This window comes from Mirounga leonina, unplaced genomic scaffold (assembly GCF_011800145.1).
Source record: "Mirounga leonina isolate KUSES-001 unplaced genomic scaffold, KU_Mleo_1.0 Mir_127, whole genome shotgun sequence".
NCBI lineage: Eukaryota > Metazoa > Chordata > Mammalia > Carnivora > Phocidae > Mirounga > Mirounga leonina.
Window position 1 is genome coordinate 74,816,522 of NW_023270316.1, and position 22,565 is coordinate 74,839,086.

Consider the following 22,565-nt stretch of genomic DNA (forward strand, 5'->3'; position numbering starts at 1 on the left):
TCTCCCCCCACCTAGGACTTGCTGCCAGATTCAAACACAAGTTCCTTGGCCCCAAACCCTCCTCCCTCTCCCCAGCATGAGCAATGAGGAGCTTCCTTCTTCCCCTGCCAGCCTGTCCCAGGGCAGGAGAGAGCATTTTCACGTGTAGACAGGGTACCATGCTCCAGGCACGAGTCTGACTTTGACTTAACACCAGAAATCCAGGGCACCAAATTCAAAATGGAAGTAAAAGAAAATCTGAACAGCTTGCAATGTCACAAAAACAGAACCAAAGAAAAGCCACTCCAATCCCTGCACCCCCACCGGGCCACAACAACAACAAAATTTATCCAAACCTTAAGTCCCGTAAGCCTGGTAGAACAGTTGTCCTTGCAATCCCTAGCTCCTTTTTTGACTCTTGCTTCATTTTTTTTTCTTCCATTCAAAGGCCAAGGGAGCCCCAGTTTTGCTTGTGAGCTCTGACTTTTTGAAAACCTTGTTTTCCATGATGGCGCAGAAGTTCAATCTGCTTTTCTCCCTTCAGGAGCCCTTTTCAGACGGGCGGCAGTGTATGTTTGAATGCTATTTGCTCTGGGCGACCGTACAACAGTGGACATGTTTGGGAGCTGCACGCCCCTCCCAAGCCTGGGCTGGGAGGCAGGTGTGCTGCACAAATCCATCCTCCACAGGGAATTCTCGGAGCATGCGGAACCCAGACAGGTGTGGACTCCGCAGCGCAGCGGGAAAGAATTTCCCGTGGCCCCATAAAGGACTGAGTGGGACCGCATTCACTTGCCACAGGAGGGAGGATGCGAATTCTGAAATAGGGTTCCTTTCCTGAAATGGTGCATGCCCACTCGTCCCCTGTATCAGATGCCAACGACCTGGTGTGAATTTTAAGCTTAGATGTACTGAAAAGGGGAAGACATCTCTCAGTTGTCTTCCATGGAACATCCCCTGAAGATTACCCTACCAAGCACTCTGTAATTGCAAATGCATTTTTAGAAAAACCACCAAGTGATCCCAGAAGTACCTCCATACCTGTGCTAACACACACTTCCCCACATGCCTGGTGATCCTGATATTTAACTGCCAATCCAGTGGTATTTCCAGGTCCACCTGCACAAAAGGGGATTTGAAACCATAACCTCCAGCCCAAAAATCTGCTGCCTCAGCCTCCCTCTGATCTGCCCCTGATGGCAGGAGAGAATAAGCAACCACCTAAAAATATCATTCCTACAAATGTAGGGTCATTCAAAACAGAACACATAACTACCACTCTCTTTTTGACAGTGGGCTTCATTATTATTATTATAATTATTACTTTGTCACCGAAGCATAAGATTGCCTTATCAAAGGACACTACTATTTTGAAACTCTGAAAAGTTAGTGGCGGATGATTAACATAGTCATGATACGGGTTTTTCAAAAGCATCCCCTTATGCTCTTCAGAAAGTATATTCACCCTCCAGGAAGATAAAGGAATGCTTTCAGGGGGGGTTATAACTTAAATACACTCAAATGCACAAATCTTAAGGATTTAGTTCAAAGAGTTTTGACAATTGTCTACATCTGTATAACTACATCTGTATGCATAAATGGACTATGCAATGCCTGCCCAGATTTGGCACTAAGTTTTGCCTGTTTTAGAATTTCATCTAGCCCACCATCTGGCCCCGTGGACCCACGAACTGACTGATCCACACACGGACAAATCTGCCCGCTCTTGAGAGCGCCATGTCCGGTTCCTCCAGCGTGGCCGCTATGAAGAAAGTGGTTCAACAGCTCAGGCTGGAAGCCGGGCTCAACCGCGTGAGGGTTTCCCAGGCAGCTGCAGATTTGAAACAATTCTGTCTGCAGAATGCCCAACACGACCCCCTGTTAACTGGTGTATCTTCAAGTACGAATCCCTTCAGACCCCAAAAAGTCTGTTCCTTTTTATAGCAAAATGAATCTTTGGATGGTTTTCTAAACCACTTTTCATGAACCAGTGAATATTCAAAGGAGAACTAAATTTGAAGCCTGTACAAAAGTTTATTGTCCCGGAGCACCTGGGTAGCTCAGTCCTTAAGCGTCTGCCTTCGGCTCAGGTCATGATCCCAGGGTCCTGGGATCGAGCCCCGCATCAGGCTCCCTGCTCCGCGGGAAGCCTGCTTCTCCCTCTCCCATTCCCCCTGCTTGTGTTACTGCTCTCGCTATCTCTCTCTCTGTCAAATAAATAAATAAAATCTTTTAAAAAAAAAAAGTTTATTGTCCCTATAACACATGCCATACTACATAACCTTCTACTTTTGTCAGTCCTTAACACCTACCTCTCTGAATTTTCATAAATTTCTATTTCACAAAGGTAATTATTTTATATACACTGGCAGCAGCATACAATAAAATACTTAGTGTAAAAAAAAAAAAGAATTTCGGGGCGCCTGGGTGGCTCAGTTGTTAAGTGTCTGCCTTCGGCTCAGGTCATGATCCCAGGGTCCTGGGATTGAGCCCCGCGTTGGGCTCCCTGCTCCACGGGAAGCCTGCTTCTCCCTCTCCCACTCCCCCTGCTTGTGTTCCCTCTCTTGCTGTGTCTCTCTCTGTCAAATAAATAAATAAAATCTTTAAAAAAAAAAAAAAGAATTTCATCTAAATGGGAAAGTATTCATATTTTTGAATCTGGCTTCTTTCACCCAACATGATGCCTTGAGATTCATCCATGTTCTTGCATGTGCCTATAACTCGCTTTTTAAAAATTTTTTTGAGTAGTATTCTGTCATGTGAATATATTACAATTTGTTTAACCAGTCTCCTATGAATGGACATTTGGGTTCTTTCTAGTTTGGGGCTATTATTAAGAATAAGGCTGCTCCCCACATGTTTGTACAAGTCATTTTGTGTACATGTTTCTGTTTCTGTGGGGTACACACTTGGGAGTGGGGTTGCTCTGTCATATGGAAAGTGAAGGCAGACCTCAGAGATATTGTGGGTTCGGTTCCAGACCACTTCCATAAAGCAGGTATCGCAATAAAGCAAGTTAAATGAAACTGGTTTCCCAGTGTATATAAAAGTTATGTATACACTTATTGTAGTCCGTTAAGTGTACAATAGCATTATGTCTTAAAAAACAATGCACATACCTTAATTTAAAAATACTTTATTGCTAAGGGTGCCTGGGTGGCTCAGTTGGTTGAGCGACTGCCTTCGGCTCAGGTCATGATCCTGGAGTCCCTGGATCGAGTCCCACATCGGGCTCCCTGCTCGGCGAGGAGCCTGCTTCTCCCTCTAACCCTCCCCCCTCTCATGTACTTTCTTGCTCTCTCAAATAAATAAATAAATCTTTTAAAAAAATACTTTATTGCTAAGAAATGATAACTGATCTGAGCTTCCAGCAAGTTGTAATCTTTTTGCTGGCGGAGGGGCTCGCCTCCGAGTAGGCGGCTGCTGACCGACCAGGGTGGTGGCTGCTGAAGGCTGGGGCAGCTGGAAGAGTTTCTTAGACGGCAACAGGGAAGTTTGCTGCATTGAGTGACTCTTCCTTTCCTGAACGATTTCTCTGTAGCGTGTGATGGTGTTTGATAGCATTTCACTCACAGTGGAACTTCTTCCAAAACTGAAGTCAATCCTTTCAAACCCTGCTGCTGATTTATCAGCTAAGTTGATGTAAGATTCTAAATCCTTTGTTGTCATTTCAACAGTCTTCATGGCATCTCCACCAGGAGTAGATTCCATCGCAAGAAACCACTTTCTTTGCTCATCCACGAGAAGCAGCTCCTTAACCATTCAAGTTTGATTATGAGATTGCAGCAATGTGGTCCCATCTTCAGGTTCCACTTCTAATTCCAGTTCTCTTGCTGTTTCTACCACCTCTGCAGTGACAGCCCCCACTGATGTCCTGAACCCCTCCAAGTCCTCTGTGAGTGTGGGAACCAACCTCTCCCAAACTCCTGTGAATGCGGAGATTTTGACCTCTTCCCATGAATCATGAATGTTCTTAAAGGCATCTAAAATGGTGAATCCTTTCCAGAAGGTTTTCAATTGACTTTGCCCAGACCCATCAGAGGAATCACTTTCTATGGCAGTGAGAGCCTTTCAAAATGTATTTCTTCAATAATAAGACTTGAGAGTTGAAATTATTCTCTGATCTGTGAGCTGCCATATCAATACTGTGTCAGCGGGCATGAAAACAACATTCATCTCATTGCACATCTCTATCAGAGCTCTTGGATGACCGGGTGCACTGTCAATGAGCAGCAAAATTTTGATAAGAATCTTTTTTTTCTGAGCACTAGGTCTCAACAGTGTTTTTAAAATATTCAGTAAACCACGTTGTCAACAGATGCACTATCAGACGTGCTGTCCGACGGGCTTTCTTTTTCCATTTATAAAGCATGGGCACAGTGGATTGAGCATCATTCTGAAGGGCCCTAAGATTTTCAGAATGGCCAGTGAGCACTTCACTGACTTCAAGTCACCAGCTACATTAGTCCCTAACAGGAGAGTCAGCCTGTCCTTTGGAGCTTAGAAGCCAGGCACTGACTTCTCTGTAGCTCTGAAAGTCCTCGATGGCATCTTCTTCCAGTAGAAGGCCTTCTTGTCTACACTGAAAACCTGTCATGGAGTGTAGCCACCTGCATTGCTATCACAGCTGGCCCTTCTGGAGAACTTGCTGCAGCTTCTCCACCAGCCCTCGCGGCTTCACCTTGTGCTTTCTGTTGTGGAGCTGACTTCTTTCCTTCGACCTCATGAACCAACCTCTGTTAGCTTCAAATTTGTCTTCTGCAGCTTCCTCACCTCTCTCAGCCTTCCTAAATTGAAGAGAATTAGGGGCTTGCTCTGGATCAGCCTCTGCCTTGAGAATGTTGTGGCTGGTTTCATCTTCTGCCCAGACCACTCAAAACTACTCCATATCTGCAATAAGGCCGTTTCACTTTCTTATCATTTGTGTTTTCACTGGAGTTGCACTTTTACCTCCCTTCCAGAACATTTTCTTTGCATTCATAGCTTGGCTGTTTGGTGCAAAAGGGCTACTTTTTGGCCTGGCTCAGCTTTTGGCATGCCTTCCTCACTAAGCTTAATCATAGTCTAGGTTTTGATTTAAAGGGAGAGACATGTGCCAATCTTCCTTTCACCTGAACACTTAGAGGCCATTGTAGGGTTATTCATTTGCCTAATTTCAATATTGTGTCTCGGGGAACAGGGAGACCCCCAAGGAGAGGGAGAGAGTCAGGGGAACATTTGGTTGAGAGAGCAGTCAGATTTATGGATTAAGTTCCTGGTCATACATGGGTGTGGGTTGTGGTGCCCCCCAAAATTACAAGAGTAACAGCAAAGATCATGGGCCACAGATCCCCATAACAAATGTAATCACGATGAAAAAGTTTGGAATATTGTGAGAATTACGAAAATGTGACACAAACAGACGCCAAATAAGCAAATGTTGTTGGAAAAATGGCGCCCATGGGCTTGCTCCACGCAGGGTCGCCACAGACCTTCAGTTTGTAAAAGGTGCAGTACCTGTGAAGCATCACAGAAGGTGGGCTTGTATATGATTATCCTTTAAGAGATGGCCCAAGTGTCCACTGAGGCAGTTGTATGAGTGAAGGGAATGGATGAGCATTCCTACTGTTCCATGTGTTCACCACATTTGGTATTGTCAGTAATTTCTATTTGAGCCGTTCAAGTGGCTTAGAGGCTCATTGTGGTAATGACATTGTGCCTGTGGGGTCTACTCTGACAAACATTATCATCATCACGTGAACTACTTATGACAGAAGCCACTGACTGGAGGGGCAGCTGTGACAAAGTTAAAAGCTCCAGAAAGAAAACTCGGAAGCCAACACAGACTCCCCTGACCGCACTCCACCCCCACCCAAGGGAGAGCATGCTTATTTCAGGGCATGTAGAGTGGGGTGATTTTTAAAAAACTTGTGGCAACATTTAAACTCTTATTTATTCCCCACCTGGTGAGGAAACACCATCTCCCAATTTTCCCAAACAGGCTGTTTGGGAAAGAGAGAAAGGTGAGGCTTGACATTCCTTGGATTATTAACTTATCCTTTTCCAGGTCATTTTGATTTCCTCTTTTGCTCTTTAGCACCCCATTTTATTTTATTTTTTTAAAAAATTATTTATTTATTTGTCAGAGAGAAAGACAGCAAGAGAGAGAGAGGCGCAGGCAGAGGAAGAGGCGGGGAGCTTGATGCGGGACTCGATCCCAGGACCCTGGGACCATGACCCGAGCCGAAGGCAGATGCTTAACCAACTGAGCCACCCAGGTGTCCCAGCACCCCATTTTAGAGACCATTGATTTCCTGAGTTGGTTTTTTGGATGAGAAGACAATTCTTACCACTCTTCACAGGGCCTGGTACATGAAATTAAGGCAAGGAAATCAGCTATTGCTGCTCAGAAATGTGGGACTCACATCCAAGGTAAGAAGAGGTCAGGTTTAAAACTGGTTGTGTATAATTTTTTTTTTAAAGATTTTATTTATTTTTTTTGACAGAGAGAGAGACACAGCGAGAGAGAGAACACAAGCAGGGGGAGTGGGGGAGGGAGAAGCAGGCTCCCCATGGAGCAGGGAGCCCGATGGGGGTTTCGATCCCAGGACCCAAGCCGAAGGCAGACACTTAACGACTGAGCCACCCAGGCGCCCCTGGTTGTGTATAATTTTAAAAATATGCAGTCTGTACTCTCTTCTACCTTCACAAACAAAAGAAGTGACATTCACTGAAGACATACATGTAGCCTCTGTCTTCGGTGTCTTGGGGCAGTTGTCCTGCAGGGGGTTGGGGAGGGCTGCGGGGACACCATGGTCCCAGCTCTGACTCTCCTCCCATAGAGGTGGGCCTGCTGGCTTCCAGAAATTATGCTGTGGGCCTGAGTGTCTGCGGCATGGTGTTTATTTTATGCGTGTATAAACAATTTCAAAAATTACTATTTCTAGATTGCGATTCTCGTGTGGTTGCACAGAAAGCCAAAAGGGTCACAGAAAGTTACCCTTTTTCCTGAGAGAAATATTAGCCTCACAGTTGCAACAACTATGGTAATTTAGAACATTAGATTCAACGTTAAAGCGCAGTGTTTAGGACAGATACCAATAAAGATGGCCCATCTCACCAATTCACCATCTGAGGTATGAGCCCCTAGAAGAGAGATGATTATGACTAGCTGGCCCCTGACTCTAGAAGGTTCAGAGACACAGGGACTGGCTCCAGGTACAGCTAAAGCTGCCCTCCTGCCCCCACAGAGCCCAGGGCTCTGGAACAGAGAAGTGCTTCTTTCACTTCATTCATTCCTTGTCTGCTATGGTGTCAGAATACACACCCTTGTGGTGCAGCCTATTCTTCCTACGGTAGAATAAGGAGGTGTTTCACTCACTGCTCCTCCCACAGAGGTGGATGAAATCAAGGTCTTGAATCAAGAGCCTGGCAGAGGCACTGCTGAAAAAGGGCATCTGAAAGACCAAAAAGAGCGAGCAGCAGGTGTTTCTTGAAAAGCTGAAGGGCTGTGAGGGCTCCTGTGGGGGGCTGGACTGCATAGTCTTCAAGAGCACTGTCTGTCAGCTTGAGCCGCCATAACAGCATGCCAGCGACTGTGGGCCCAGACCACAGAGGTGCGTCCTCATAGTTCCGGAGGCTGGACATCTGAGACATGGGTGCCAGTGTGGCTGGTTTCTTGTGAAAGCTCTCTTCCTGGCCCATAGAAGGCTGCCTACTCGCTGTGCTCACATGATGTGTGTGTGTGTGTATGTGTGTGTGTGTGTACATACACACGCATGCAAGGAGGGAGGGGGAGAGAGAGGGAGCAAGCTCTCTGACGCCTCCTCTTACAAGGGCCCTGCTCCCATCACAAGAGCCCCCACCCCTGCACATGACCTCACCTAAACCTAATCACCTCTCAAAGGCCCCATCTCCAAATATCATTACATTAACGATGAGGGCTTCAATATATGTATTTTGGGGGTACACAAACATTCAGTCCATAACAAGCACAGACAGCCTGCCAAAACGCCAATCCTACCTCTGACACTTACTCTTACTTACCTACCATGCCTCAGTTTCTTCCTCTGTAAGATGGTTAAAAATAGAATACTTACCTCATTAGGGATACCCTGAGGCCTAAATGAATTCATAAATGTAAAGCACTATAAAAAGTGCCTGGCACGTGGTAAGTACTATACATGTTCCTATAACTACCTAATTTTTCTGTGCTATTGATAGAAGCCCAAATCTTACTTGGATATCCCAAGAGTGGCCAGTAGTGATGCAGAGTGATTCCTGAGTCAGCTTTGAAGGAGAGCTGGGTGATGAGATTCTGCTCCAGCTATCAGGAGGTTTACCCACCACTGCTCTCTGGTGGGTGGACAGGTTGAGCTGCATAATGCAGAATTCCCAAATTCTATTGCAAATAGGTTGCTTATTGGTGACGGGTGGCAAGTGTTCACAGTGAAAACAGCTAAAGAGTGAAATAGCCAAATTCTATTCTTTCTGCTCAGCTATAAGCACTGCTCACTTGTGCTTACTGCCGATAGGGTGCCTTCTATTTTTAACTGATCAAGGTGAACTTCCCATCATTATGCCAGGCCAAGCACTGCTCTTATCTCTACAGAACACCACTCAGAGCACAGACTCAGCTGTCGCTCTATAATGATGAAAGATGTCCACTCATAACTTTGTGCCTGAGTAGAAAAAAGAATAGCTGCTAATTGTTCATGAAAAATGTTCTCCAGGTGGGTGCATGTCAGAAGGCTAACTATGGTGCCTGCCTGAGTCCTGGCCCAGGAAGCTGGGGGAAAATTCTCAACCCAGACTCTGTCAAAGAGCCTAAGCCACTTCCACAGGGCTAAGGAGTGAGTGAGGTCTCCCCACTCACACAGAATTGAACTGCTATAGAATAAGCAGCCCACAAACATCTTTATCCTTAGTGCAAATGGCAAGGAATTCAGAGCTGGAAGATCCTGGAGATCCTATTGGCCTTTAGGTTTTTCTGTAGGCTCCTTGGTGGCAGGAACCACAAACTAAAAACATAAAATCATTGTTTTGGGTGATGATAAAAACCTCTACCCTAGAAGATGGCCTTACGGGTACATAAGGCTGGCAGCCACTCACATGACCTGACAGGAGTGACCCTAGGAAGGACTGTCTCCCCAGCTTTTGTACTTGAAATTAATGAAGAGGCAGACAATGGGAACTGCGTAATTAATAGAATGTATACACTCTCACACACATATCCTAAATATGAGACATTTTATCTCACTGAAAAGTCCTCATTAATCACTCCTTTGTGCATTTAGAATACCTTTAAAAATGCTAGTATGACCTGGAAGATTTGTGTAGTCTAAATTAGAGTAAACACCACAGGGAAAACAAGATACATCATCCTAGATCTTCAATCTCACCTAAAGATTTGAAAAATAGATCATTTCACGTTAAAACCAAGAAAAGAGGATAAGGGGAAGATGGTGGCAGAGTAGGAGGACCCTAGGTTTGTCTTATCCCACAAATACAACTAGATAACTATGAAATCATCTTAAATACCCCAGAAATTGACCTGAAGACTGGCAGGACAAACTCCACAACTAAAGGTAGAGAAGAGGCCACATTGAAGAAGCTAGGAAGTGCAGAGACGTGGCTTGGGAGAGAAACAGCTTGTGGCCAATGTGGTGGGGAGGGAAGCACAGTTGCAGAGAAGGGCAAGAGACAGACTAGCCCACAGGGGAATGAGCACATGGGGTAAAAGAATCCCCATAGCAACTGGCTTGGAAAGCTAGAGGGCTGGAATTTCATGAGTTCCTGTAACCAACAGGGCTTAAAGCTTGGGGTTTTAAAGATCAGTAGGCTTGGTTCTGGGAGAGCTCAGAGGGCATTGTGCTGCTCTTGGAGAGAAGGCAGGGCAACAGCCCACAGACATACTGGAAACAGGGATGTGAAGAGCCCCTGGGGCACACAGTGGGGAGATTATTTGCTCATCTTGGAGCACATCCCAGAGAGACAAACATTCATGGAGAGACTGCTCAGAGAACAAAGGAACTGGCCAATGCCATTTCCTTCCCCCACCCCTCAGCATAAGCCCTGGGCCACGTGCAGGAACCAGCAGAGTGCTGACTCTCACTATACTCTGGTGGAATACCCCCTCCCAGTCATGCTTGCCTCAGTCCCAGCATGGTGGGGGGCCCTCCCCCAGAGGACTAGCCTAAAACCCAGCCAATACCACATCTCTCGACCAGGGAGTTTTGCAAGGCCTCAGTTCCAGGGACAGTGAAGACAGGTCTCATTTCCCAAGCAGACCAGAATACACCTAGTCAAAACATACCACATCAGGGCAGGGACCAAATACTGCCCACAACAGGCAAAGAGAGCCTCTGGAGATGACTAGCTTGAAGAATAAAGTGGCCAGGTCGCAACAGCAGAGTGCACGCAGCACACACTGGAGACACTCCCAGAAGCACCAGGCCCTGGGGAACAAGGGACGCTACATAGCAGGGCACTACAGGACCTCTTCTTCATAAAGCCGCTACCCTCAAAACAGGAGACTTAGCCGACTTTCCTAACACACAGAAATAGGCAGAGACTTAGACAAAATGAAAAGAGAAAGGGATTTGTCTCAAACGAAAGAACAGGAAAAGGCCATGGGTGGAGACCTAAGTGCAACAGATATAAATAACATGCCTGATGGAGAATTTAAAGCATTGGACTTGAGAAAAGAGTGGAGGACATCAGTGAGACAATTAACACAGAGATAAGGAATAACATAGCAGAGAGGATAAAGGGCTCAGTAGTGAAACGAGAAACACACTTGATGGAAGGAACAGCAGGCTGGAGGAAGCAGAACAATTAATGACCTAGAAGATGAAGTAGTGGAAAGTAAGCAAGCTGAACAAAAGAGAAAAAAAGAATTATGCAAATGAGAATAGACTTAGGGAAGTCAGTGACTCCACCAAATGTATGAACATTCATATTATAGGAGTCCCAGAAGAAGAAGAGATAAAGGGGCCAGAGAATTTATTTGAAGAAATAATAACTGAAAACTTTCCTAACCAGTGGAAAGAAACAGATATCCAGACCCAGGAGGCACAGAGAATTCCCAACAGAATCAATAAAAGCAGATCCACACCAAGACACAGTGTAATTAAAATGGCAAAATATAGTGATAAAAAATATTAAACACAGCAAAAAGACAGTTACATACAAAGGAAACCCCATAAGGCTATCAGCAGATTTTTCAACAGAAACTTTGCAAGACAGAAGTGGCATGATCTATTCAGAGTGCTGAATAGGAAAAACTTGCAGCAAGAATACTCTATCCAGCCAGGTGATCATTCAGAATAGAAGGAGAAATAGTTTCCCAGACAAACAGAAACTAAAGGAGTTCATGACCATTAAACCAGCCCTGTGTGAAATATTAGAAGCGGTCTCTTTGAATGGAGGGAAAGGCCAAAAATGACTGTATGAAGGTAGGAAACACAAAAGCAGTACAAATGAGTATTTCTGGGTATGCCTGGGTGGCTCAGTCAGTTATGTGTCTGCCTTTGGCTTAGGTCATGATCCCAGGGTCCTGGAATCCAGTTCCACATTGGGCTCCTTGCTCGGCAGGGAGCTTGCTTCTCCCTCTGCCTGTCACTTCCCCTGCTTGTGCTCTCTCTCTGACAAATTAAGTAATAAAGGAAGGAAGGAAGAAATAAATAAATCTTTAAAAAATTAGTATTTTTTGGGCGCCTGGGTGGCTCAGTTGGTTGAGCGACTGCCTTCGGCTCAGGTCATGATCCTGGAGTCCCTGGATCGAGTCCCGCATCGGGCTTCCTGCTCGGCAGTGAGTCTGCTTCGTCCTCTGACCCTATCCCCTCTCAGGTGTTCTCTCTCTCAAATAAATAAATAAAATCTTAAAAAAAAATAAATAAATAAATAAAATAAAATAAAAAATTAGTATTTTTGTAAAAAATCAGTCAAGGAATTCACAAAATAAAAGGATACAAAATATGACACAATATACCTAAAATGTAGGGAGTACAAGAGTAGAGAATGGGTTCAAACTCAAATGACCATCAACTTAATATAGACTGCTATATGCAGAAGATGCTATATACAAACCTAATGGTAACCACAAATAAAAAACCACTAATAAATATGCAAAGAATAAAGAGAAAGAAATCCAAATATATCGCTAAAGAATTTCAGCAAACCATGAAAGAGAGAAAGAAAGGATCAGAGAAAATATTCAGAAATACCTACAAAGCAAATAATAAAATGGCAATAAGTACATATCTATCAATAATTACTCTGGATGTAAATGGACTAAATACTCCAATCAAAAGACATAGGATGTCAGAATGGATATAAAAACAAGACCCATCTATATGCTGCCTCCAAGAGACTCATTTCAGACCTAAAGACACCTGCATACTGAAAGTGAGGGAATGGAGAAACATCTATCATGCAAATGAATTATCAAAAGAAATCAGCACAGCAATACTTACAGTGGACAAAATAGACTTTAGAACAAAGACTGTAACAAAAGTCAAAGAATGACACTATATAATAATAAAGGGAACAATCCAACAAGAAGATATAACAATTGTAAATATTTATGCTCCTAACATAGAAGCACCCAAATCTATAAAGCAATTAAAAACAAACATAAAAGAACTAATTGATAATCATACAATAGTAGTAGGGGACTTTAACCTCCACTTACATCAATGGACAGATCATCTAAACAGAAAATCAACAAGAAAACCGTGGCTTTGAATGACACACTGGGCCAGATGGATTTAACAGATATATTCAGAACGTTCCACCCCAAAACAGCAGATTACACATTCTTTTCAAATACACATGGAACATTCTCTAGAACAGATCACATATTAGCCCACAAAACAAGTCTCAGTGAGTTTAGGAAAATCGAAGTCATACCATGCACCTTTTCTGACCACAATACTATGAAACTAGAAGTCAACAAGAAAAACTCTGGAAAGATCACAAATACATTGAGGTTAAATAACATGCTACTAAACAGTGAATGGGTCAACCAGGAAATAAAAGAAGAAATTTAAAAGTACATGGAAGCAAATAAAAATGGAAGTGAAAACATATGGTCCAAAACCTTTGGGATGCTGCAAAAGCAGTTCTAAGAGGGATGTTTATCGCAATACAGGCCTATCTCAAGAAGCAAGAAAAATCTCATATAACCTAAGTTTATGTTTAAAGGAGCTAGCGAAAGAACAACAAATGAAGACTTAAACCAGCAGAAAAAAGGAAATAATAAAGATTAGAGCAGAATTAAATGATATAGAAAATAAAACCAAGAACATTTTTACAATAAATTTGAATGACTTTTTCCCTAAAACTAGAGCCTTCAAATCAATATCATTTTTGAGATGCAATGCCACAGGATATATCCCCAGGCTTTCCTGGGGAATGCTTGCCTTCTCCTTCCTCCACTGTCAGGGGTGTCCCCTGAACAAGTTTAAGGAAAGTGTAGTGAACAGTCACAAAAACATATCTAGGTTTGCAAAGAATTTGTACATTAGATGGCCAATCAGTAGGCACAGGACATTCCCAGGAGCTGTAAGCAGGAGCTTACTGGGGGTGGGAGCAGAGGTGGGGGCGGACACAGAAAGCCCTTGAATCACCAAGATTTAACTATATCACACTTTTTTTGCTCAGATCCAGGCTTCGAGTGGCTCTTGATCTCTGCTGTGGATCGAGGTCTCTCTGCTTCCTACCCTGTTGGGGTAGTCCTTGAGCTGCTTCTCAATCTATTTCCCAGAATGGACATCCACAACCAGAAGGATTCTCAGGAGGAGAGTGACATTCCCCTGGGGATACAGACACTCTGCTCCATTGCCTCACAAAGTCACAGTGAACATTTACTGAGACAGTGGAGTTCTAGAACCCAGTGTAGCAGCCTTGGGCTAACTCCTTACTGCTCCTGCAGGGATCTTCCCGGCCACTGAATACGGTAGTGAAGAATGAGGACTTTGGATTCAGAGGGACCTGGGATAGAACTGTGCCTCTAAGCTTCAGACCATGACACTTACACAGGGTTAGTTAACCTCTCCGTGCCTCAGTTTCCTCTGCTGTAGAATCAAGAGGGCTGCAGCACATCCCTCCCAGGGCTGTTGTGCCCAGCACCCAGTTAGCTGGGTTCATCCACAGTTCATTTCACCTAAATCCCCAAGAAGCCCTGGGCTCAGCCTTCAAAACTAACTATGGACTTCTTCCTTCCTTCCACTCTGCCTTGTTTCGCCCACCCCCAAACATGAGCACAGTGTCTTGTGCTGATCCTGAAGCAGCCCTGACTGTAAAAGTTACCCGAGGTGGAGCAAATGAGCTCAGTGGCTGGTGCGTGGCACCCGGTCGTCAGAGCCCCTGCCAGGTGGCTTCAGTCCCCGCCCCTCCCCCAGCTGGCCTTCTTACAGCACAACAATCCGGGGACCCCTCCATGAGACATTTTCTCCAGTGTTTTCTTTAACTCTGACAACTGCAACTGAAATTTAGCAGCAGCATGTAGTCCCCCAGGGACGCCTTCTGCATATTTCTCTCTTTCTCGTTCACTCTTGCTGTTACTTTTTACTGCTCCTCTACACCAAAGTTCAGATTTCCTTTTTTTTTTTTTAATAGAAAAAAATGTTCTTGCAGGGGAGAAAGGCCTTGATTTAATCAAGTTTCATGGTAAGCAAATGAGTATTGCAAAATACCCATCCCAAGTACCAAATGAAGAAATTAAAATAATGCTGCCTACTCTTCAAGTGGGTTTCTTTCTTTCACGAAACTACGAGCTTCACAGCAACACCCAACCTGCCTTCCTCCCTCCAGCAGTTTTTGAGCACTCATTCCGTGTCAACCTCTCCGCTACCCACTAGAGATACAGAGATGAAGGGAGCGTGCTCCTCCAGGGCTACACCCACTGGCATCTACACACATGGACAGAATGCAGTGCATTTGGTTAACCTCTGTATGCATCTCTATGCATGCACTGCTGGATACCCTTACAGGCCCACAAGCACAACCTGCAATACCTCCAAACGCCCAGAGAGGGCATCCCAAACACCATCTCTAAAACCAACCCTCACTTCTTCCCAACTCTTCCCTAGCATTTTCTGTCTGCCTTAAAGACACCACTGGCCTCAGGCCCAAGTGGGAGGTGGATCTTTATTTGAGCTTTTCCTCTCTTCCATGGAACATCTCTTCCTGGGTACTCCCAAGTATATTATTTCTAAGGCCCCCAAAAACACCTGCAAGAGAGAAACTAATTGTTCCCATTTTACAGATGACACAACTAAGACTCAGTGGTAAAGCGACCAATTCCAGGTCACATGGTAAGCGTCTGAGTCGGAATTTGAACCCACGTCTCTCTGACTCTAGAGCCAGGGCCTGCCTGTCTCATGGAATGAGAGCCATATTCTTAACAGACAGTGGCTGTGCTGTTTATTCATACTTGACTAATATTTTACTATGATTTGTTCGCATTTCAATAACTTTCCTTTTAATAAATTACAAGGCTTTATGTTTGTATAATCCAGCTTCGTTTTTAGCTTAGAAATCCTAGCCTGACTTTACATAAATTCTTTCATTACATTTCTGACCCTTCCCTTTTTCTATTCTGCTTGAAATGTAACATTTTAAAATGATAAGTTTAAATAAGTAGATAATTGAATTATTTCATGGGAATGTTTTCATTTCCCGGGCACAAGGCAGTCGTGCTGAGCAAGCAGTCACGTGTCTTCACTCAATAAAGCAAAAGCTGCCATGTCTTGGTGCTCAGTAACAAACAACATGGTGCACGTCTGTTAATGGATGGCCCACAATCTACATAGGCTGCAGGAGCCTGGCTGGCTCAGTCAGCAGAGGGTGCGACTCTTGATCTCAGGGTTGTGAGTTCGAGGCCCATATTGGGTGTAGGGATTACTTAAAACAAACAAACAAGCAATAAATAGGCTGAAGGATCTGTTGGGATTCCACGGTTCCTCACTATTTCTCAGTAGGACAAGTCTTATAACATTGATACCTATGAAACAAAAATAATATCTTGGCCTTCAAAGCATCTCAGAGGGCATCAAAAGATTAGAAAATAATCATTTTTATAAAACGGAAGTAATATGAGTGAGGAGAGGAGGCCTCCAGTTGACAACCCAGCAGTTCTCCAGAGATTTCCGGCTTAACTATACCGGAGGTCTTATTACTCTGAGGCTCTCCACAGAGACAGAGTCTCCGGTGCAGGGATCGTGGAGCATCTCAGATGCTCTCTATGTTCAAACCCATTTGCACATGCTCATGTTCCTCTAAGTGTGGCTAGCAGGGTATCCCCAGACCCACTCTGTTCAGACCCTGCCCCTGAGATGAAACATGAGAGGGGCTGGACATGAAGAATCCCACATGACAGTACTAGAGACCTAGCGGTCGAGTATCCTGTGCATCAGCATGTGGGGGAGGGCTCACCAGGGTGGGGCCCTGCTTATCAAGTTGCAAAACATCCAATTGTCCCTGCTTCCCACCACAGGCACATGTCACTCCCAAGGTGACAAGCAAAACTTTAAAACTTATAGAAAATGTGGAAGAATACCCTTATGACCTTGAGTAGCCTTTAGAAAATGATACAAAACAGCAGAAACCATGAAGGAAGGAGATGAGTTTGACTGCATTACAATGGAAAACTTCGCATTAAAAGACACAAGTTTCAAGAAAAGCCAAAGGTTGAGAGATTCCCAATGTACGTTCCATTCCTGATTATATACTCCAGGGAAACTCATATGTGTCCACAAATATGGACAGGAGAAGTTTGCTATGGTATTTTCGGTAATGGCAGAAAAAAAAAGTAACTTAAATGTTTATCAATAGGAGAATAAATAAATGTTGGCATATTTATGTAACTGTAAACAGCATTAAAATGAATGAACTACAATTATATCACTATGGATAAACATCAAAAGCAGTTTTGAAAGAAACCCCAAAGCAACCCAGTGTTGAAGAGAAGGGTATATATGATAGAATCTATATAAAGTTTCAAAACCCTGCACAACCCAACACCGCATATTATTTATATTTTCTATAGGTTTATATGTACATAATACATGCATGCATGAAAATAGTAAACATTAAAGTCACGAGAGTATTTCTACCTGAAGGTGAACGAGATGGCGAGGGCCACCGGGGCACTTGACAATACGGCTAACATTTTGTTTCTTTTCAAAAAGGGATGAAGCAAGTGGTATGTCAATACTTAAGTAGGCTGGGTATTTGATTCCATGATTTGTCCCTACACAGGAAAGTTGTCACAATGTTGAGAAATTCCATTTTTAGGCCACAGTGGCAGCAGCGTAAGGCGCAGCTGTGTGTTAGATTTAAGTGCTAGAGTTAAAGGCGGGTGGGGGCGGGGTTGTCCAGGTATGAATTCACAAAGTTCATTTCCGTGTGTGATGCTGCTAGGCCCACATGGGGAGCGAGAGGGATGGGCCTGTCCTCTAGCAGGTTCTGGTTGGCAGAGGAGGAGAAGATAAGATATGTCTCAGGCAAAGTAGTCTACAAGAGGCATGCTTGTGTGGGGTTCACTGGGATTCTATTTAGTTACAAGGAGTGAGAAACCCTCCAGCCACAAGAAGAGCTGGAACAAAGACCCAAGTTGGGAGTGATGAGAGCATATTCTGCAAGAAAAAAATGTGCCTGGGTTTGGGCCATGTGTAGGGAGCCCGGCCTGAATGTTGGCCTGAGGGGTTTAGATTTAATTCCGGAGACCAGAAAAAGCCACAGAAGGTGTTTGGAAGAGGGAACATTAATCAAGGCACTAGTTTATAGGAGCCATCGAAGTGAGGGCAGAATGTGCAAGGCCAAAACGGGGCCTCTGAAGTAAACCAAGAGACAAAGGAGAGCCTCCAGCGGTAGGAGGCACAACAGAGGAGGTAGAAGCTTCTGGAGCGAGGGGAAGCCGCAGGAACCAGCAAGGAAGGGGAAGGTGGGACCCAAGGTTCTGAGGCTGACTGGCTCTCACTGGTTTTGGAGGGAGGCTGAGGAAACGAGGCTGTGCGGCTTACAGTAAGATTAACACATGGACACTGATGCAGATGACCATGACATGAGAGAAAACCTACAATTATTCTGTGCTTGCCGTGTGCCCGGCAATGGCCTCAGCCCTCTCCACAAAGTGGCGCATTCCATCCTCCAGCAACCCTGCTGGGGAGGCACTATTGTCATTCCTGTCTTACAGGTGAGGTAACTCAGGCGAGAAAGGTCACGTGCCCCAGCCAGGGTCATGCAGCTGCCACGTGGTGAGCCAGGGTTTGAACCCAGCCGTCTGACCCCAGAGCCCAGGCTCTGTCGCAAGAGGGGTGGCCAAGCCTTATGTATTGAGGTGTCCCTTGTACCCCCATGATGGGCAAATGCCGTGATTTCTGGGTAGTAAGAAGACTGAAGAAACTGACAGGAAATGACCTCAATCTCTGTAAGCAGAAGGTGGAGTCGTATGTATAGAACAAAGCAGTCTGGGGCTACAGAGCAAGAAACATTAGAAAATGCTGCTTGGAGAATGGGAATTCAGATAAACAGATCTTACAATACCAATGAGAGTCAACTATTAGCATAAACAGATGAATTTGATGAGGATACAAACCATCTGACTGAGAACGCTAAGAGCACAGAAATTAAGGACAGGAATGTACAGATCACTTAAATACTTGATTTTGGAGCCCAGCTGGGAAAAAGAAAGACAAAGTCTGGGGGAATCGGTAAAAGAACATTCATAGAGTTTTCAGCTACAAGGTTGAAAGACTGATAATGAGAGTGAAGGTGGACAGCAGGGTCAGTGGGAATGAGGGCCCGGAGGCAGCAGAAAAACAAGGGCTCACTGTGAGCCCAGGAGAAGCAGATGTTAAGATCTTGGAGAAGACACAGATTTCAGGGACCAGGTCATGGAGGTGTAGCAAGGCCAAGGAAAGGGAACGTGGCCATGGAGAAGCTCCAGGCATTGAGGAGGTCAGAAGATTATGAAGACCTGATAAATAGAAGAATCACCTACGTAAGTAGAAAACTTCCCAATGATGGAGCCAAAGTCAGGAGTGAAAAATCAGGGTGTGGCTATGATGACGGTAGAAGATGCTAAAAGGAGACACACGAAGTGGAAGAGAAATGGCCTGTACAATGCTTCAGGAAAAAGTATGTAGACCCCTCCATCCTAATCCTATGTCTGAAGGGAGAGATGTATTGGAATATACAGCATATGAGTTGACTGGAACTTTTTAAAAAAGCAAACAACTAAAAAAAAAAAAAAAAAAAAAGCAAAAGCAAACAACAACTAGATCGGTAGGTTGGATGCTTTAAAAGGAAAACACTGTATTTTAGCTCCCGTAATGAGCCCAGTAAGAGACGAGGTTTATAGAGAGGGAAAATGGATGGTAATCGGGCAAAAAAATAGGGGCACAAGGAGTATATTAGAGAGATATGGAGTAGTGTACATGAGGCAAGCAAAAGGAAAGGAGAAATCAGAGTAGAGTCGCATTAAATCCAATGTGTCACCTTGGGAATGTACTATAGACTTCCTTCCACGTACCCAGGACACTCATGACTTCTTTACAACTGTTAAGAAATGCGTGTATCTTCCCAGTGCCTTTGCTGAACAACTGGACTTTGAATCAAAGCCTGACTCCTCCTCCGCTCTACTCCAAGGCACATGACCGGCCCGGGCTTCAGTGCTCCTGGGTGACTTGTGAAAGGAGCAGGCAATCCATTACGTGTTCTGTTTGCACCTTTGTTCCCATTACAACCGTAATTCAGACGAAACACACACACGCCTGCATGCTTAGGCGTGAAAGTTAACACCATATACAGTAATATGAAATACTACATATGTGCACTGGGGTTAATTTACAGTTACTGCGGGATCCATAACTTTGTAATTTCCTGGCTTTGGTCTGTATAGTTTTTCAGACTCGACATTTTATTAACTTTTTCTTTAAACCAGCTATCTGTCTTTTGGCTGGTATTCCCCAGGGTATTAGCTTGCATATTTCCAAGCTGAATATCATGTTGTAAAAGTCTGTCTATTTCCCCTCATCTCTCTCAGTCCATCTGTATTTTTTTACATCTAACCTCCTGGGTCTTTGCCTTTTTTGGCTCTGTGAATTTAATTAATGTACTTTTGACTTTCTTTACCAGGTCACTGTTGAAAATTTACATAAAACAGATCCAATTTTTTTTTTTTATCATACCCTAATAGAAGCACTTCAGCTACATTTTCCTTTTCCATATATCTCAATTTATCTTTCCAATACAGCTTCCCTCACTTAAGAATTCTTAGATGCAATCAAACATGAACACTTTTGACTGTTCTTTCTACAGAGAGCCTGGTACATTTGTAGCATTCTCCCAAGTTAAAATCAGTTGATATGTAAAAAGCATTTGATATAATGCTCTTCATAAAATCATCCAGCCCTTCTTTTCGTCTTTGTTCTTCTTGATATTGAAGTGTCTGAGGGATTTCTTCGCTTTTATAGAATTGTTTTCTTATATTTCTCTTGATTTGGGAGAAATGAAGATGTTTTCAGAGAAACAAAATATAGGTATTAGCCTTCTTCCCCATTTTCTCAAAAACAAAACCAACAACGTTACTTTGAGTTGCTAATAAAAAACAAACAAACAAAAAGCCCTCCTATCTGACTGAATGAACAAATTCTAATGCATTTGAGATTTTGAATCTTAGAATGTTAATTGCAAGGATCCATTATGTTTTTCCTCATATTTTTGCTTGCTTGTTCACTATGGCATTTAATGCCAATGATCTACAAATTTATGTCTCTTTTTATCTCTTTTTTTCTTTAAAAACATTCACTGGTAAGCTATGATCAGTTTCTTTGTTCTCCATATTAACAATGTGCTTTCTTGCTAACAGAAACATTTTTATGTCTACACCATAGAAATCAACATTTATGCTACATTTTTGGAAAAGACAACTCAAATCAACTCTAAGGCAGTAACATCTGAGCTTCCATTTTGCCTGTAATTCTTTAAAAAAAATTTTTTTTTTAAAGATTTTATTTATTTGGCAGAGAGAGACACAGCGAGAGAGGGAACACAAGCAGGGGGAGTGGGAGAGGGAAAAGTAGGCTTCCTGGCGAGCAGGGAGCCCGATGTGGGGCCCGATCCCAGGACCCTGGGATGATGATCTGAGCTGAAGGCAGACGCTTAAACACTGACCCACCCAGGTGCCCCTAAAATTTTTTTTATTAACATATAATGTATTATTTGTTTCAGGGGTACAGGTCTGTGATTCATCAGTCTTACACAATTCACAGCGCTCAACATAGTACATACCCTCCCCAATGTCCATCACCCAGCCACCCATCCTTCCCATCCCCCCTCCACTCCAGCAACCCTCAGTTTGTTTTCTAATTCTTACTGCTGATATTCTTAACAGGTTATAAATAAGTTGGCAATGAAACCAATAAAAGTGAACATGCTGAATTCTATTCTTCTTAGAAACCCTATTTAAATACTTCACCTGATTTCCAAATTTTTCTTTGATGACCCTTACTAGTTGAAACAATTTTAATTGTATCATCACTTTCTTTTTGGCTCTTTAAACCATCTAATATTTTAACCAATAGCACACAGACTAAAATGTACCAACGAATACAGCTGGATTGCCATGAGAATGATCAAACTGAATTAAATCTATGAAATGCTGTATGGAAAGACTTAAGAAAAAAGGGAGTTACCTTCTGGTTAGCTTTCTACAGAGCACTGCTCCAGTCAGAGCTGAGGATCACAGTGCTCCTGTCATAACCTACAGCCTTCTATGGTTTGGACCTCTGACTCAGAGGGTCTTGGACAGTGAGCTGAGCGTTGGACATCAGGGGGGCCAGCTAGACGAAGAAATTCCGGGACAGCCAGAAATGGCCAGGAAGAAATAGCCTTGTGTTATATGGGGGTAAATTGAGCCCAGCCTTGAAGGAATGTTCCTGGGAGGTGGGGTGGGATGGGGTTGGGAGGGCCGTCAACCTTCCAGCACTCTGCAAATGGTCTTCCAATGCTTTACTGTGGGATCCATTAGAGGATTCTACTCTGATGCTTCAGTGTCATGATCCCACTAAGTAATTCATAGATGAGAACGTAAATGAAAATTTGTGGGATTAGGTTGCCCCCCTTCTCCATTTAAAGATGATTTATTATTTTTCTTTTAATTAAAGGACCCCAGGAAAACACTTGTTTTGAGTCCTGATACTCAGGCCCACCGAGACTTATTTCATAGAACTTTTCACTGAAGGTTCAGCAGGTCCTGTCTGCGTCTCTACAATGTATTACTTCCGTGGACACTCGGGCCCACGGCCTCCCCGAATCCTTCCTCATAATCCCCAACATCTGTTCTATGTCCAGTGCTGACCAACGTGGGAATCGGCAAGTATTGGCTGTCAGCGTCGACACAGATGAGCAAACATGCTCACAGAGCGTCAGCTGGCCCTGTGATTTCAGCTGAACATGCCGGACATAAGCAAGGCTCTAGTTTAAACCATTTGTGACACAGAGGAAACACCTGTTTAGAAGTCATCCAAAATAAACGGTGTTGAGTAATTTGAGGGGTTGAGGTTGATAGAGCAGTTCAGATTGCAGAGCTCTGGGTA

General features: G+C 43.8%; 2 protein-coding genes across 2 annotated transcripts in view; one reads left to right on the forward strand and one right to left on the reverse strand.

Annotated features, from left to right (window-relative positions):
• Window positions 1–22,565, reverse strand: part of ATP8A2 (ATPase phospholipid transporting 8A2) — a 604,495-nt gene that overhangs the window by 65,862 nt on the left and 516,068 nt on the right. The gene's annotated exons all lie outside the window — the stretch shown is intronic.
• LOC118009573 (guanine nucleotide-binding protein G(I)/G(S)/G(O) subunit gamma-5-like) lies at window positions 1,500–2,026 on the forward strand. Its single transcript, XM_035003670.1, has one exon. The coding sequence runs from the start codon at window positions 1,717–1,719 to the stop codon at window positions 1,921–1,923; it is 207 nt and encodes a 68-aa protein (XP_034859561.1). The 5' UTR covers window positions 1,500–1,716; the 3' UTR covers window positions 1,924–2,026.